General features: G+C 35.9%; 4 protein-coding genes across 4 annotated transcripts; 2 read left to right on the top strand and 2 right to left on the bottom strand.

Moving 5' to 3' along the window:
* Nucleotides 1-4,248: 4,248 nt before the first annotated feature.
* On the top strand, nt 4,249-6,752 carry LOC116143277 (protein ALTERED XYLOGLUCAN 4-like). The gene is made up of 3 exons (XM_031428740.1): nt 4,249-4,494; nt 4,602-4,888; nt 5,970-6,752. The coding sequence occupies exons 1-3, from the start codon at nt 4,281-4,283 to the stop codon at nt 6,750-6,752; spliced, it is 1,284 nt and encodes a 427-aa protein (XP_031284600.1). The 5' UTR covers nt 4,249-4,280.
* Nucleotides 6,753-8,007: 1,255 nt separating this feature from the next.
* LOC116143359 (protein ALTERED XYLOGLUCAN 4-like) lies at nt 8,008-9,499 on the top strand. The gene is made up of 3 exons (XM_031428809.1): nt 8,008-8,199; nt 8,267-8,599; nt 8,673-9,499. The coding sequence occupies exons 1-3, from the start codon at nt 8,008-8,010 to the stop codon at nt 9,444-9,446; spliced, it is 1,299 nt and encodes a 432-aa protein (XP_031284669.1). The 3' UTR covers nt 9,447-9,499.
* Nucleotides 9,500-11,159: 1,660 nt separating this feature from the next.
* On the bottom strand, nt 11,160-12,029 carry LOC116143285. The gene has a single exon (XM_031428750.1). It carries the CDS (start codon nt 11,878-11,880, stop codon nt 11,329-11,331), a length of 552 nt encoding a protein of 183 aa, XP_031284610.1. The 5' UTR covers nt 11,881-12,029; the 3' UTR covers nt 11,160-11,328.
* Nucleotides 12,030-12,923: 894 nt separating this feature from the next.
* LOC116143562 (alpha-dioxygenase 1-like) lies at nt 12,924-18,015 on the bottom strand. The gene is given in 9 exon segments (XM_031429019.1): nt 12,924-13,233; nt 13,308-13,551; nt 13,635-13,837; nt 13,914-14,144; nt 14,220-14,365; nt 14,445-14,809; nt 17,222-17,378; nt 17,537-17,797; nt 17,902-18,015. Coding segments are annotated over 9 exon segments (1,941 nt in total). The 5' UTR covers nt 18,010-18,015; the 3' UTR covers nt 12,924-13,007.
* Between the last annotated feature and the right edge of the window lie 431 nt (nt 18,016-18,446).

Raw genomic sequence — 18,446 nt, 5'->3', positions numbered from 1 at the left:
TTTATTATTTAATTTAAATTTTTTCATTTTATTAAGTCATTTTCAATTATTAATATACCCACTCTTTAAATAAAAAATTACTAATGCAACCTCATATAATATAAATTACCAATTCATTCTACCCTTCTTTTGTTAAAAAAAAAAAACCCTTAGTTTTTCTTTTTCGTTTTCTTCCATCTCTTCTCTTCTCCTCTCCTCTTCTCTTTCTTCTTACTTTCTTCTCCTTTCATTTACATTTTCTTCACTTTTTCTTATATCAGTTCTTCTCATTTTTTTTTTTTTTTTAATTTTATTAATCATTTTCTTCTCAGTTTATTTAGTCAAGAATAACATTTCTAGTAACATTTTTTTTGTCACCAAAGAAAGCCTCCCTAAAAAATTTCTCATCAAAATTCCCTTCTAAAACAAAAGTCTTCAATTTTCTCACCATCCAACTAAATCGGCAGGGGAAAGTTAGCTGGGTGGGGATTTTTAACGAATAGGTGCTGTGCAGGTCGCGTTGGAGAGTGAACGACGGTGACTGGTAGGGTTAATCCGACCAGAACAAACAGAAGAACACTCCAAATAAACAACCAAACAACACCCAAACTTCAATACAAACTCCAGACTACTCAATCAACATCAAAAAACAAGCCACAACAAGAAAATCCGAAAATACAGAACAATCACCCAAAAATACAGAACAACAATCACAACGCTGCAGGTGGTAATCGGCGAGCAGGGGTGGACAGTGTGTGGGTGGGTTTTGAAGAGCAAGTGAGGGGTGTGCTGTGACGGTGAGAAGTGAAGTGGGTGGGTTGGTGCTGCTATGCGGGGGATGCGGGGAGGGAAGGTAGTGGGGAAGTGGAGCGAGGAAATTGGAGCTGGGCAGAGCAGCGAAGGGGAGGTAGTGGGAAGCGTAGTGAAGAGAGGAGAAAGAAAAAATTAAGGAAAAAAAGGAAGAGGATGAAAGGAAAAAAAAAAAGGAAAAAAAGAGAAGGGAATGAGAGAAAAAAACACGTGGCAACCATTCAACCCTACAATTACTTATACTTGAATTTAAAAATTTTGATTTTTTTAATGCAAAATATTAATCGATTATTCTAGCCTTCCTTTTAACAAACTTTTTACTATCCTACCCTCCTTACAATTAAATTTACTAACGAAAAATTGTTGTGAATAGTAAAATTGTATTTTCAAATCTTTTGGGTGGATAAAAGTCTTTTACTCTAAATTTTTATATCTAATATATAACATTTCATTTTCAGAAAAGATCTCAAACTAGGATTTACATATAGGTTTTAGAGACACCATATTAATTGTAATTAGATCTTAGTTAAGAATAAATATATTTTAAAAAATAAACATTAAAAAAAGGATGCTCTAAGTCAATAATGGGGGCAAATAACATCCTCTAAATCCTGACCCATCAATTCCAAACCCACTTTAAAAACCATAATTTATTCCCTAAAGATTCGGAAGATTCAAACAAATGAACATTAAATTGACACCTACTTTATTTTAACACAAAGTAATAATAACGTCACATGATTTAAATAGAAAGTCATTGTCACACTCCCAACTTTAAAAGGGGCAAAGGAGAAAGGAGTGAATTTAGAATACTAAGCATAATCACCAAATTTGATATTAAATTAGAAAATTATTTATTTTGTAAATTATTCTACAAGACAAGATCCTTCCTATAACTATAACCAATCTTATCGCAATCTGACTAAAGTGTCCACTTTCTCTGTAACCAAACACACAGAGTAGATCAAAGTCTTCTTGAAGTATCCAGACACTTGTCACGTCCGATTAACAACACTTATCAAGAATACCAATAAATGAAATGCAGTTAATTGCCATCTTTTCATATAGAAAAGACTTTACCATTCCACCCGACTTGTTATGTCACAATAACACTCAAGAATATACTTAAATTGCTGGCTGCCTAAAAACCAGGTCCATCAACGAAGGAAGGAAGCTATTCGAAGATATCAGAATATTGAAAGTTGTGATGATCCCCGCACGTTTTTCCACAAAAGTAAAGTACTAATCTTAACACGTAATACTTCAAATCTTTTTTTTAAAGGGCAGAGGCAGACTTTTGNGTGGGTTTTGAAGAGCAAGTGAGGGGTGTGCTGTGACGGTGAGAAGTGAAGTGGGTGGGTTGGTGCTGCTATGCGGGGGATGCGGGGAGGGAAGGTAGTGGGGAAGTGGAGCGAGGAAATTGGAGCTGGGCAGAGCAGCGAAGGGGAGGTAGTGGGAAGCGTAGTGAAGAGAGGAGAAAGAAAAAATTAAGGAAAAAAAGGAAGAGGATGAAAGGAAAAAAAAAAAGGAAAAAAAGAGAAGGGAATGAGAGAAAAAAACACGTGGCAACCATTCAACCCTACAATTACTTATACTTGAATTTAAAAATTTTGATTTTTTTAATGCAAAATATTAATCGATTATTCTAGCCTTCCTTTTAACAAACTTTTTACTATCCTACCCTCCTTACAATTAAATTTACTAACGAAAAATTGTTGTGAATAGTAAAATTGTATTTTCAAATCTTTTGGGTGGATAAAAGTCTTTTACTCTAAATTTTTATATCTAATATATAACATTTCATTTTCAGAAAAGATCTCAAACTAGGATTTACATATAGGTTTTAGAGACACCATATTAATTGTAATTAGATCTTAGTTAAGAATAAATATATTTTAAAAAATAAACATTAAAAAAAGGATGCTCTAAGTCAATAATGGGGGCAAATAACATCCTCTAAATCCTGACCCATCAATTCCAAACCCACTTTAAAAACCATAATTTATTCCCTAAAGATTCGGAAGATTCAAACAAATGAACATTAAATTGACACCTACTTTATTTTAACACAAAGTAATAATAACGTCACATGATTTAAATAGAAAGTCATTGTCACACTCCCAACTTTAAAAGGGGCAAAGGAGAAAGGAGTGAATTTAGAATACTCAGCATAATCACCAAATTTGATATTAAATTAGAAAATTATTTATTTTGTAAATTATTCTACAAGACAAGATCCTTCCTATAACTATAACCAATCTTATCGCAATCTGACTAAAGTGTCCACTTTCTCTGTAACCAAACACACAGAGTAGATCAAAGTCTTCTTGAAGTATGCAGACACTTGTCACGTCCGATTAACAACACTTATCAAGAATACCAATAAATGAAATACAGTTAATTGCCATCTTTTCATATAGAAAAGACTTTACCATTCCACCCGACTTGTTATGTCACAATAACACTCAAGAATATACTTAAATTGCTGGCTGCCTAAAAACCAGGTCCATCAACGAAGGAAGGAAGCTATTCGAAGATATCAGAATATTGAAAGTTGTGATGATCCCCGCACGTTTTTCCACAAAAGTAAAGTACTAATCTTAACACGTAATACTTCAAATCTTTTTTTTAAAGGGCAGAGGCAGACTTTTGCTACAATGAAAGAATGTCGGCAATAACGTCACAATGATTTGAAATTTTGACAGTTGTGGTTTATTTTTTTGTACTACTCTTCTTTCTCGATCCTCAAAATTCTACTTTCAAATTTTCTCTTTTGTTTTAACTGCTACTATGATATCCGCCACTCCTCTCTCTGTGTTTAAGTCATTGGTCAGACTTAACCCCCAGGGGCCAATCTCTATTTGCATTTAACACAGGAAAGAGGGAATTAATATTTGACCGAAAACTCATTCTGGACTTGCCAATCAACTGTAGATAGTGCCATAGTTGGTGGCTTCAAAGATGGAAGATTGTGAGAGGTAGAATTCTCAACTACAAAAGTGCGTGTTTCCATGCATTGAGTCATTCACAAATTTCCGCCGTGAAATCAGGTTTTAAATGCTTATGTCCCACCATCAATCACATGGTGTTACTCCGTATCACTATCTGCCAAGTGTCTAAATCAGACGGCCAGCATTGCCTCACAAAAGGTCAAGACCTTTTTTGTCCTTTCTTCACCGTCCTTTCACAAGACATATGCACCATAAATAATATAACCAATTAAAATTTCGGTAAAACTGATTTTTTCAATTATTCCTATATTGATGACTTTATGCAATAAAAGAGAGATAAAAACCTTATATTAAATTAATTTGTAAGTTTGTAACTGTCGTGATATAACAGTTTAACCGAAGATTTTTTTTTTTTTTTTTCCCTTTCAACCTTTATGCTATATTTAGCTTAACTAGTCATATCCTTGATTGTTATTTAAATTTTGAAGATTCATGAACCTTTTTTGTCTTTGTATTTTTTTCTGTGTGAATTGATGAAAAATGAAGTCTTCTTCTTCTCTTTACCAACAAGATAAACTCCATCACTACAGCAAAAACGAACGATGCATCAGCAAAGGAAGACTAGCTCCTTTCCTGTTTTCTTCTCTCGCTTTAACTACCATTTTCAGCTTCTTCCTCCTCAACTCTCCAAACCCTTTAAAGATATTGCACAAACAAGACCCTGATCAAAGCCTGCGCTTCATCAAATCACAAAGTGGTTACTTTAAACTCAACTCTTTTTCTTTTTCCTTCTGGGGTTGGTTGTGTATGAAGCCTGGCATCATATGTGTTTTTGTTTCTTTTATTTGTTTGGTTTTGTAGAGGAAGACAAGTGTGACTTGTTCAAAGGCCGATGGGTTCCGGAGCTTGAAGGAGGGCCACAGTACACAAATTCAACCTGTGCAACGATTCCGATATCGAAGAACTGTTTCAGGCATGGAAGGAGAGACAGAGATTTTCTGAATTGGAGATGGAAACCTGAGAAGTGTGATCTTCCAAAGTTTAATGCCAAGATATTTCTTGGAATTCTTCGAGGGAAAAAACTTGCATTCATTGGTGACTCAGTTGCCAGGAACCATATGGAGTCCCTTCTCTGTCTCTTGTCACAGGTCAGTCCATAAAACTTTAGCTTTCATTTTCTTTTTTGTTTAATTATTTCATATCAAAACTTATGAAAATACGTAAATTAATACATACAAATTGATTTGATCGATACGGAATATATAAGCTTTTAGAGAATTGTATTTTTTTTTTTTTTTTTAAGAGAAATATAGGGAATATAGTTGTTTTCATGGGAAATTATTAATTAATGGTGCAGTGAATAGAATCAAGCTAATATTGGGAAAGATCTAAACGCATTATAGTTGGGATATATTATGGGAATTTCCCTATTTTAGAATAGTAATAAATTCAATATCTCTTTTAATTTGGAATATAGATATATTCTGTTTATTAGTTGAGCGTAATTGTCGTGTAATTGTGCATAATCAACTACCCAATTAGATTTTGATTATATTTTCTTTGGATTGATCGAGTTAGTGACAGATTAGCTCTCAGTAATTGTATATGAGAGCAATTTTTTCTTTTTCAAATTTAGCTTTTATGTTAATGTTTAGATGATTTATTTGTGTCCAAAATTCTAAATATTTTAGATTTAATCGAGTCTCTTGTTTTCTCTAAACTCTGTGGTGGCAATCATAGTGTCAGCTCAAAACCAAAATTTTTAAAAAAAAAAAAAAAGCAAGTGTGGTTACACATCACCATTATAATTCAACAATAATACTTGAAAAATAAATAAACGTTTGAAACTACATTATCATTATACTAATTAGATCAATTAAAGCAACCAAAAATCAAAAGCCAAAGTCAAATGTGTCCTACCCAACTCGATTGGACTAATTAAGCAGAAAATCCATTAAATAAAATTATATGTTCATGTAAAATCCGAGTATCATGATCAAAGTTGACAATAATCCACTAGCTAGCGAGAAAATGGCCTTTGGCTAGCTGTAACCATTGAATATTTGAATGAATGCAGTAATGATCGAAATATTTGAACAAATAAGGTCGTCAAACTAAATTGGGTCCAAGTTAGAATATTCTTAAGTGTTTTTTCTAATGTCAAAAATTGTTAAAAAATTTCAAAAGAAGCACATGAACTTGGTTTTAATTTCTTGACAACTATTGCAGGAGGAAACTCCAATTGATGCTTACAAAGATTCTGAAGACAGGAATCGGATATGGTATTTTCCTGAGCATGACTTCACTCTGAAAATGGTGTGGTCAATATTTCTGGTAGTTGGCAAAGAGAGAATTGTAAATGGCTCATCTTCCGGCGTGTTTGATTTGCACCTTGACAATGTTGAAGAGAAATGGACCAGAGAGCTCCCCATTTTAGACTACGCTATCATATCAACAGCTCACTGGTTCTTTCGGCCAATTTACTTGCACGAAGCCGCCAATGTAATCGGATGCGTATATTGCAGCGAACCAAATGTAACCAAATATGATGTTGTGGACGCCCTCGGAATGGCCTTCAAAGCTACATTCAAATACATCAACAACTGCGAGAGATGCAGCAGGAAGTTAGTTACATTGCTGAGGACATTTTCGCCTTCCCATTTTGAGAATGGAACTTGGAACACTGGAGGAAACTGCAACAGGACAAGCCCCTATGACGAAAGAGATATCGAATCCGAAGCTAATGAATGGAAATTAAGAAACATTCAGGTTGAAGAAATTGAAAGAGCTAGAAAAGAAGGTAAAAAACATGGCAAAAAGTTTGAGATTTTGGATGTGACAAGGGCTATGCTTATGAGACCTGATGGGCATCCTGGAGCATTCTGGGGAAACAAATGGATGAAGGGTTATAATGACTGTGTTCATTGGTGCTTGCCGGGTCCAATTGATGTATGGAGTGATTTCTTAATGGCGATTCTTGCAAAGGAGGTTGGCTTAAATTTTTTATCTTAGAGGCAAGCTAGTATATAATATATCTCAAATTTTCTGTAGGCATATATATCATATACCATTCTTTTGTCCAGAGAAAATATTCTTATATAGGACATATACCGCTTCATAATAAATTATTTTTGCATAGCAGAATTATTATCCATGAATCCATGGTGAAAATGTTGAGATTATATTAAGCTAGATTTTTTTATTGACCAAATATAGTGTAAAAACTTCCATTACATTATTTACTGTTTTGAAAGTCCATGGCCGTAGACTTGTTTGTCCTGGTCTGTGTAACAGTTGAAGTTGAAGATCTACAAGCCATATAAAAAGTGAATATTTCCCTACGTCGGGTCGTTTGTTTCAATATTTTCCCCTATCCTATTTATGTTATTTTCAAAATACACATTTGTTTCCTATTTTAAAAATACTATTATATTTTATTCAATTATTTTTAAATCCTCTAAGTTTGTTAATTTAATTAAATACCTCTAAAAAAAAGTTTAGAAATGAACAAAAACACCTCCACCGCCCACATTTGCTAGATTCCGACCACCACTGACAGAAAACTGTTGGAATCTAATATAATGGAACACTACCGACTGGATCTGGCCGGTAGTACACCGATATAGCCTTTTTCGACCAGATCTATCGTGGATCTAGTCGAAAAATGTCAGATCTACGACCAAGGATCTGGTCGTTGACAGCCAGATCTTTGGCCATAGCTAGTCGTCAACGACGACCATGATATGGTCGTCGTTGACGACCAAACGCGACCAGATCTGGCCGTCAATGGCCATCTTGGCGTACTGTCGGCCATATCCAGCAGGTCGTGCACCAATACAACGACTCCAACCACCCTCCGGTGGTGGTGGCTAGCTGCCGGTATTTAATGGGTAAGTGGGGGTGTTTTTATAATTTTTAATTTTTTTTTATGACAGGGGTGTTTAATAAATTAACAAACTTAGAGGATGTTTTTGTAATTTTTAAATTCTATCCCGCCGATTAATCAGGGTAAGTAAATTCCTCCACAGAATCTCGTGCATTTTCTGAATTGCATGAATGCAAATCACACGGTAGCCATTAATTGCCTCACACAAATGATAGTGACCTTTTTTTTCCTTTTTACTTCTGAGATAATAAAAAAACAACCGGCATAATGTGCCTGACTATCTTCTAATGGAAGAAATTATACATTCTCTAGAGATTAAACCTCATTATTGTTTTACTTTTCAAAGGAAACAATTTCCCATTTTCTACTTTTGCTTGGAAAATGAAGTTTTATTCTCTATTCCAAGAAAAACATGGTCAATATACCAGAAAGGAGAGATGTGTCAGCATTGGGAAACTGGTTCCTTTGTTCTTGTGTTCACTAGTTGCAACCATCATTCTCAGCTTCTTCCTCTATTTCCCGTACCCCTTGAATCCTTTGACCAGATGTGGGTTTCAGCAAATGTATGCACCCGTTGTAGGACACCAAGTTTCGTATTTCAAGATAGCCCATTTCTTCTTTTGTCCTGTTTAAGATTAAGATTAGACTTAATGACAATGGTAATGAATGCTTTCGTTTTTCAGATTATGGGATTGCGAATTGTGACTTGTTTAAGGGTCATTGGGTACCAGACGATAAAGGGTCACGCTATACAGATTCAAGCTGTCTAACAATTCCGGAATCGAACAATTGTTTCATGCAAGGGAGGAAGGACGATGATTTTCTAAAATGGAGATGGAAACCTGACGATTGTGATCTTCCAAGGTTTGATGCCAAGGTTTTCTTGGATATGGTTCGTGGAAACAAAATGGCATTCATTGGTGACTCTGTTGCCAGGAACCAATTGGAATCACTTCTCTGTCTGTTGGCTCAGGTCAGTGCCAACAATGTTTGAGGCACCATTTGTCTTGGACAGTCCTATGATTCTGACAATATGACTTTTGCAGGAGGAAGTTCCGAAAGATATTTATAAGGATCCTGAAGACAGGCTCCGGATATGGAACTTTCGTGGACATGACTTCACTCTCATGACCCTCTGGTCTAGATTCCTAGTTGTTGGAGACCGTAAAGTGATCAATGGTTCAAGTGAGTATTACAATTTGCATCTTGACAAGATTGATGAAAGTTGGACAACAAACCTCCCTACAATTGACTATGCAATTATCGCAGTTGAGCATTGGTTCTTCAGGCCTATTTACTTGTATGAAGGACCAAACATAGTAGGATGTGTATATTGCTATAACTCAAGTATAACCAATGTTGGCGTCATCGGAGCGATCCAGATGACCTTTCGAGCAGCATTTAAATACGTCAATGACTGCAGCAGGTGTCGAGGCATAGTGACAGTTGTAAGGACATTTTCACCATCTCATTTTGAGAATGGAAGCTGGAACACTGGAGGAAGCTGCAACAGGACAAGTCCCATAGGTGAAAAAGAGATTGATTTGGGAGGTGAAGGATGGGAACTGAGAAAAATTCAGGTAGAAGAAACTGAAAGAGCAAGAACGGAGGGAGACAAGAAAGGGAAGAGCTTTGTGATTATGGATGTCACTAAAGCAACGCTGATGAGACCTGATGGGCATCCAGAAGAATTCTGGGGAAATAAATGGATGAAGGGTTACAATGACTGCGTACATTGGTGCTTACCAGGTCCAATCGAAGTCTGGAATGAATTTTTGATGGCAATTCTAGAAAAAGAAACGGGGTTAATTTCTTCTTAAGGAGCCAGCTAACTAGAAAATACTGTATACTACATATTTATACAGTGTCCGTCAGTTTTCCATGTAGATAATAGATTTTTTATTGCCCACCTGAAAGATGAAGAAAACTAGTAGATCTATGAACATCAGTAAATGAGGATTCTTTTGCATATTCAATTTGAGATCAATCATCTAATTAATCTATCGCAAAGAGAAAAGGAGCATCAATATATTTTCAACAAATGAATGCAATTTAACTTCATAACATCGTCTGAGCAAACTTAAGATGAAGGGTCATCCACCTTGTTATGATAATTGATATGATTTATATCTTTTAACATACTGGCAACAACTACCCAGCAGAAAATTAATAATAAAAAAGAAAATAAGATAAAGTAAGAACAAGCAGCAGCTGGAAGAAGTTCATTCTGGTTAATGTTTCCTAATTTTTCTTCATGGGGATGACAATGTGCTGCGTGAGAAACAAACAAAAGTACAGACAACCAAAAAACAAAGCGCAGCAGCATAAAGACCTTCACTCTGGATAAAGCCAACAATTTTTCTCTACAGGAATGTAACTCTAATCTAATAGCTAATATTGCCGCAATACCAGGCCCATGCCTGGATGCAAATTAACAATGTAGGCAACAGCTAGGTAAAATACAAGTTATCAAGGCTTGTGGATAAACATTATAACAGGCAAAATCGTTTGTATTAGAAAAATAACATACTCAAGACAAACAATGACAAGCAATGCCAACAATGTACAGGACTACGCAATGAAGATCATCAATTGAGCTTGCCGCTTTATGCTCTCATTTCCAAAGGGAAGCGTATTTGAAATTCTGTTACTAGACTAAACTTAAGATGAGTACAGATAACCCTCAAGCTACAGTACAAGTATAAACTGATGATTCTAGAGCAGCACAAATGTGTAAGCAGTGCAAAGAGCAATTAAATGATCTGAGCATAGAAGGAAACGCTCCTAAATATTTTAATAATGATTTGAACAGTATCCGCTAGTAAGATAACAATAAAAGATATGTTCCCTGCAAGGCTACCAATTCTAGACTTCAATTTCAACCCAACTTTTATTCATTAATGAAGCCATATTAAAGGTTGTCAAGGCAATTAGGAACCCTCTGGCAATTCTTACATGCAATTAGGAACCCTCTGGCAATTCTTACATGAAATGTTCACAAACCAAGAAACACAAACCTTTACTCACACATATAGAAAACAAATGAACATAATATCTTCTTTTCATTAATGATTGTCAGACAAGACTCAAATTATCCTTCTCTCAGGATGACACAAGACTCATATTCTCATTTTCGCAGGATGCCGTATTTAAGATTTTTGTAAGAATTTAGATTCGCATTACCAAGCATGAATTTCATGCAAAGTAGATTAAGACACTTCTATGATTGATTAATACACATAGCAAACCCATAGCCTTTATTTCCATTGAAAATGAATTAATTGCAAATGCATACTCTATATAAACAAATGAAAATTTAATTGTAATCGAAAAGTTGGCATCATGCTCTACAAAACCCATCATCCAAATAAGAACATATACGTTGTTCACTGAACATACAAGTCCATCCCAGAGTGACATTAAAATAACCAGCCCACAAAAAATTGAATGAAATAAGAACGTCATGGTATGATTTCTAAACATATTCTCAACATAACCAAAATAAGAAAATACATCTTAAACACAACAAAAGATAAAAAAGTCAATTTGCTACCACTTTTAGAAAACATAAAATGAAACTCTCCTACTATGGCTCTAGTTTCCATCATTCATATAAACTAAAACCAAAGATGAAGTACATCAACTTATAAAACTAGAAACATCAAATTCAACATATTCTATAAGCCCAATTAAAAGAACAAGTTATGCTTCTACAGTGTTACCAAGTCCGAAAGAGAACAATTCACGAACAGGGGAATACTCCACCAACCCAATATCCATTGCATATCCAGAAACAGGCAACTTCAACTCTCTCAAAACACAAAAGGCCTCCGCCATTCTCGTCTTTGGAACTTCTTGAGCAACAGAACAATAAGGAATCCAATTCTCAGCACGATACTCGTCTCCTAAATCAATCCCTTCTTTCTTGATTGCTTCACATAACTGAGACTGAAACTGAAGTAGCGAAACTGAAGGCGTTGGTGCAAGAAACAAGACATTGTTGTCATTGCAAAAACTCCCAATTGTTGATAGAGACAAAAGCAAAGGTTCTTGCTTTGATGCAAAGCTCTTTATAATGGATTCAAGTCTTGTGGGCTCTACACCGGGGCTGGAAAACAGAGTTATATGCGGACGTGACTCGATTTCAATGAGTTGGGTACTGATTTGGCGGCGAGCCAACACGTTCCATGCTTTCAACACTTGGTTTTCCAAAGCGGGATCGAAATAAAGCTCAATCGCATAACCTTGTGACATTGGGATAAGATCTGGAATACCCGATTAGCAAAGAACCAGAACTCTTGAAATGAATTGAAGATACCCACAAGAATTTGGGGACAAGGAAGAGAACCCAGATGCTAAAATTGAGATCTGAGCGTACAAAAAAGAAAATTAAAGAAAAAAAAAAAAGAAAGAAAGGAGGAGAAGAAGAAATGTAATAAGTGGAAGTGAAAGAGACAAGGAGAGGTAAGATTAGAGGAAAAGAAGGAAGAGCATGTGAAAGGGTGAGAGGTTTATAGTTGTAATCAACAAAGAGACGGAGAGAATAAAGAGGAAAATATCCAAAAGTGGTTTTGAGTAGGGGGTCACAAAGGGGAGAGTTTTTGTTCGGCAATTACCGTGGGGAGAGAGATGAGAGCCAGCTATTAATTTTTTTATTTTTAATAACTATATTTTAGTTGGATTTTTGGTAAGGTTAAGCCTATATTATTATTATTATTATTATTATTATATAAATTGAATCACATAACGATCCATATATTATGATAATTAAGATAAGATGATTTTTGGTTAGAGCTAATTTTGGAAATTACTAAATTGTTTCTTTAAGTAATTAAGTCTTTAGTTACTTCTAGAAAATTTATTGAGAGTTGTTTGTTGCGAATTAGGATTCAACTTATTTAGTCTATTGGTACTTTAAATTTACTAGAAAAACAAATACTTTTCTGGTTAATATTTTTTTAAAAGGAAAAAGAAATGCCAGTAATATAGAATTATAAACAATAAAAAGTTATTTAAAAAAAAAAATAGAAACTAAAATTTTCAGTTCTCAATAGGCTTGAATTTGTTCCCACTGAAATACATTGCCATTGCCCATTAGTGCACAACTTTAGCAAGATCATATTGTAGTACTGTAAATTTAATAGAGTTAATGAGTCAATATTTTTGTTACAATTTAATACTATTTTGATTTCATATACTAAAATTACATATTAACTAATTACTACGTAATTGAAATATTATATATGGCATTATTGGGTCGGACTCGGAGCCCACTGCTGCATTATAACTCAGTATTGGAAGAGTCATGTCGTAAGTTCACTTGGGCCCATTGGCCCAATAAATTTATTTAGTACGTATTACGCACGTGAGATGCTAGAGTTTCACATTGGAACTCGAAGGTAGAGAGGGATGGGGTTACGGGCATTTGGAGGTGAGTCCCAAACAGAAAATGCACTCGTTGAGTTCATCCATTTCTCTGTCATTTTCGGGTAATGGCGGTCTAATACATCTTTAAGGCTCTCTGTAGTATTCACCCAGTGGAATCCTTTCTTTGTGTATGTCTCCTCATTGAAATTGCTTGTAAAAAACCTGTCAGCTTCAAGTCTCCTGTATGCATGACATTTTAAAATAATCTCTCATAAGAACAATTATGCAAATATAGAATCTATCTTTGGTTTTACCTGGTTGCCATCACCAGGAAAATTATAAAAGCTGTTTCACTAATAGCGAAACCCTTGATCTTTTTCTCTGCCATGAGTCCGACTAGAAGATCAAGCTGTTCAACAGCATCACCATAAACTTCTTTGAGCACTTTAATCGCTTCTTTATCATCTGTTAGATCTTCCCATTTAGATATAGGAATCAGAAGTAGCGCCCTGCGGAACTGATTATAACGTGCAATTTTTCTCTCCCTGTCTCTATAAACTGCATCATCAACCATATTGATGATAAGATGCAACCAAAATTAAAACTATCATCATCAGCTGATAATTAATAAAGTTACATACCTTCCAGAGCTGGCATGTCCACATGATTTGGCCTATCTGTGCCATCCACATTTTGTGCTACAAGGTCCCTCATCCATACAGGATAGTTCCAAAGCTGTAAGGCACCGCAAGCTTGGTGACCCATTGAAACCATTTGCCTTTCAAATCCAATTTCTGACAACGAATTTTCTCCGTTGTGCCCGATTAAACTTTGCATTGGCACCCTTTGGACAAACGAGCAATGGAATAAATTAGCAGAAAATAATTCAGGACTAAAAAAACAAGAGGGGAAGGCCATACTTTTGGGTCAAAGGTGGAGACTTGTTGGGTCCTGGTGCAGCTGTGATATCTCTGAGATGAAGGTGATCGGGCATCAGTGAGTGCATCCGATAAACGCCGACGAACTCCTCCGTTAAAGAATATGGGACGCCATGATTTTCTGGCTTCTTTAAACCAACCAAACCACTTAATAGGACTCCTCCTCCAACATGCCCAAATGTGTCCTTGAATTTCTTACCTAACAATCCATACCTGAAATACATAGAAAAATATATTTAATATTTATGATTAATTTTAAGAGGTTAATTTTTGTTTGAAAAAATTTACCAGTTGGCACGCATCCCTGCAAGTAGAGTAGCAGTTTTGAGGAGCTCGACCGTCCAATCAATGGTATGAATCTTTGCAATCACAGCTGAAGTCACTAGCCTTGCGTGACGATATAGTTCTTCGTCCCCCAAATCCTGATATTCTTTCTGAAGCATAAAAAATTAAGGATGAAAAATATTATTTAATTAATTAAAGTAGTTAAAGTCATCTAAAAAATTTTAATACCTTGAGGGCGTCACAAACTGCATTGTGTTCTTGAACGAAAAGGGCCTGTAATGTTGAGACACCTGCCCAAGAATTACGAGCATCTCCTGTCAAAGCATTTCCATTTTCGTCATGAAGGAGCAGGCCATCTTTTGATATTTTAAGCTTCCCGTCTTTAAATGTCCTCACTTTCTGCAAGATCTCGGCGGTGCTTCCATATAAAGCACTTCCATACCTTCATGGATGTTGATGCTGGGTNGATGAAAACATCCCTGAAGCATCATTCCTAAGGAGTCTATCAATACCAAAAGTAGCATACTTGAGGACTTAAAGTTTAGGATAAAAACTGAAACTGAGGTTAGCTAAAAAATTAGCACATCTATTGCCTTCGCGGTACACATGATGGATGTGTATCTCCCAATCTTCATGCAACCATCTTTCAATGCATTTTATAACCTGATTCTCCAACGGGTCTTGCGATTCATGGAATGAAAGAATTAACCAGAGTTAAGGAGTCACATTCAAGCTCAATCCTTCTGAAGCCCAGTTTCCAAGCTAATTCCAACCCCTACAAAATTGCCCAGGCTTCAGCAATTAAGGCTGAACACCTCCCAGTATTCCTGGTGTTACCCTTTTTTCTAATAAAAAGATATCATTGTATTGTATTGTATTGTATTGTATTGTATTGATTAATATCTTTTTTTTTTTCTCTCAATTTTTTTTTTTTTAAATTGAATGATTTATTTAAAAACTCACTCCTTTTACCTTCAACCGATATTCTGAAACCCAACTTTGGGATGTCACTCGGCCAAGGAGTCGAGTCCCGTGTTGACTGGTTAAACTGTCGGTCTCACTGGTGATTTAGAAAGTTTAAAATCTAGCAAACACACCCCTGACAAATAACATTAGTCCATACAGGTTTAAAATCCAGTAAACACACCCCTATGATCTAATCGCACAGTTAGGGTTTCGCTTTTCTAGGTCAAATTTCGACTGATTCCGACGGCCAAAATTCAATCCGACACCACCACCTAAACCACTGACCTCCACTCTACAAAACCCCTTTAATCCCGATACTAGGTAGTCCTCTGTTCTCTGGCTGTGACTCGCGTATACCGCCAAAATTGAGTTGATTTTTCCAATCAAATTTCGTCTAATTTTGGCATCCAAAATTCAATTCGACACCACCACTTGAACCATCGGCCTCTATTCTACAAAACCTCTCTAATCCCAACACTTGGTAGCCCTGCGTTCGTTGGCCGTGACTCGCGTATACCATCGCGATTAGGTTGAGTTTCCCACCTAGATTCTGGCCGTTATTGACACCACGGGGTGGGTGGCGGTCAAGTGAGGGTGGAGGGTGAGTGGGAGAGGGTAGGTTGCGTCGAAAAGTGGCTGGTAGTTAGGTTAGGGATTTTGAAACAGTGGAAAGCAGTAATCCAACCCCGAGAAGGCCCCAGGTCCTAGTTAAACCGGCCGGGCCGGGCCAAGTATTAGAATAGTGCCTTCAACTTCAATTTCTATCCATTACTGAAAAAATATTGAAAAGAAATTAAAATTTAATTAAAAACTTAGAATATTGAAAAAAATTCACAAGAATAAAATTCTTTTATTATTTTTTAAATCTTAAATCATTTATTAAAATATTACAGAATATGAAAAGTAAGCTTACACCCTTTACTTTGTATTAATTAGTGTAATAGATATGCATTGAATACTCGTATGTACCATTAACTAATGCAAAGCAAAGTTTATGCTACGAGGAAATTTGCACTATCCTAGTGGTACCAAGTGATGTTCTGTAAATGGACTAGGCCTTAACCCGGTTAAGGGCCTGGTTTTTAGGTTGACCGATTCAATCGGACCGGTGACATAGGCAATTCCAACAAATTTAAAATCCAGCAAACACACTCCTACACAATTACTATGAGTCCCTACAAGTTTGAAATCCAGCAAAAACGTCCCTACAAAATTTTCATGCATCCCTGCAAGTTTGAAATCTAGAAAAGCACCCATATGATCTAGGCAGTCGAGTGAAGAGACTGGTGATGGCGACGATGATTGGTGGCCAACTGGAGTTTGGGATGATGAGGCTTTTAATGTAGGGATGTTGACGACTCATATGGTGGTGTTAGGGAGGTCAAATGGTGCCATAATTTGTCGAAATCAAGGAGGCAGGTCGTAGGTCTCACGAACAAGAGGTGGACGACGAGCGGCGAATGGCAGGTTGGCGGTAACTGAAAATGGCAGGGTTTTGTCGTGGAGATGTCGTTGACTCTTATTGTGGTGTCAGGGAGGTCAGACGGTGCCAAAATCAGCCTAGATTGACTTGCGGTTAGACCGCAATTCACCATTGTTCCGACCATTCAACCATGAGTCAATTCGGTTTGATTGCTGTTACTAGTTTCAGGGTAAAACTGGACCGGAGAGGACGTCGGTCACTAGTTGGACTAGTCGGTCCGGTCCGGTTTTCAGAACAGTGAGTTGGTACCACAAACTAATAATAAATAGACATGTGTCAAAAAGAATTAAACAATTCCATTCAGTGTTTTCAAGAATTCTAACTTAACTTCAACTTTTCATATTCCCTAAACGTCGCCTCCACCTTTTGTCTCTGCCTCTGCGGCTTTGCCATCGCCTCCCACCTAATTCTTATTAACTCAGTTTTATTTATTCAGGCAACAAACATTCAATCATAAGATATTTGATGATGAATTAGCAAATTAAGTACTATTTACCTTCTGTCTCTTATGTAAGCTACAAAAATTAAAAATTAAAATTACCGTGAAATTAAATACTATTTACCTGATTGGTGGCCTCCAAGTGGTCAACCCAGTCATGTATCATAAACTGAAACCAAGAGGCTGCTATCATGTTAAATTGCTTTCCAGTGTCTACAAAACTTCTTCGTACTAAAAGTTTTGTAGCTACCACCATCGGATCTGGTTTCAGTAACTAAACAATATCATCACAAAACTGAAGTTAAAATTTATTAATAGAGATTAAATATTATTAGTTTTAAAAATGGAACTAATTTCATCGATCTTTAGCAATTGCCATGGGTTTTAATTTTATAATTTTTTGTTCAAGTAGTTTTTAGATCACTTTGTTGCCATCTTGTTTTCTTGATCAACAGGGAGAATATTCCTGCCGAAAAAAGTAGCTTCGCTAGCTTCATTGAAGGGATCATTATATTTTCCATCTGCAGTTCTGTAAGGAAAATCAGCAGGATTAAACCGAACGCCAACCGGAGTTCTACCAACATTAAATAAGTTGTACTCCTGGTGAAGATGTCGCCGTGTTCCCAGATAAAATAGACCTAAAAACACTGGTAAATGCGGCCATATCCCCAACTTATCAATGGAGTGTACAAACTGCATATTGAACAAAAATTTAATAACAGTTAAGAAAACTGACAGAAAAAGTTAAAGCTTGTTTAATGTGAAATATCAGACTGGAGTTACAGCTAACGCCTTACCAGGAAGAGAAATTTATCAATGAGAGTCATCCGGGCAACGATCTCATGGAAGTCTCTGTGGATGAAATGATGCAGTGCTGTGCTGAAGAGAGCCTTGATGAATTCCATTACTTGAGACACCGTAAAGTTATTTTGATGCTTATTAAAAGATCAGCTTCTTGCTTTCATATATATAGGCTAATGTAAGAGGATATTATTCAAATTGTTGAGGCCGATTAACGGTCTACGAATTAATGTTATACTGTTTTTATAATTTAGATTATATTTTGCATAAATAACTTAGACAAAACGAAATCCACCCCATTGGAGTGGTCCTTAACTCGTAGATTTTTCTTTTTTCTTTTATTTTTTTATTTACATAGGAGGAAGTACATATATATTATTCCCTCTGTTTTTTTTTTCTTCTTAAAGTCGTTTTAAGGGTGTAGTTTTTTTTCAAATTAAATGTCGTTGCTTGTCTTGTCTGTCTCCCTTCTCCACTTTTCGTCAAAAATTGCTTGCCTTTGTTCATTTGTAAGGTTTTTTCGACTCACATGTGTATTAAC

Source organism: Pistacia vera, unplaced genomic scaffold (assembly GCF_008641045.1).
Source record: "Pistacia vera cultivar Batoury unplaced genomic scaffold, PisVer_v2 Contig1132, whole genome shotgun sequence".
Lineage (NCBI taxonomy): Eukaryota > Viridiplantae > Streptophyta > Magnoliopsida > Sapindales > Anacardiaceae > Pistacia > Pistacia vera.
The sequence above is the reverse complement of the archived record's forward strand: the minus strand, read 5'-3'. Positions and strand labels throughout refer to the sequence as shown.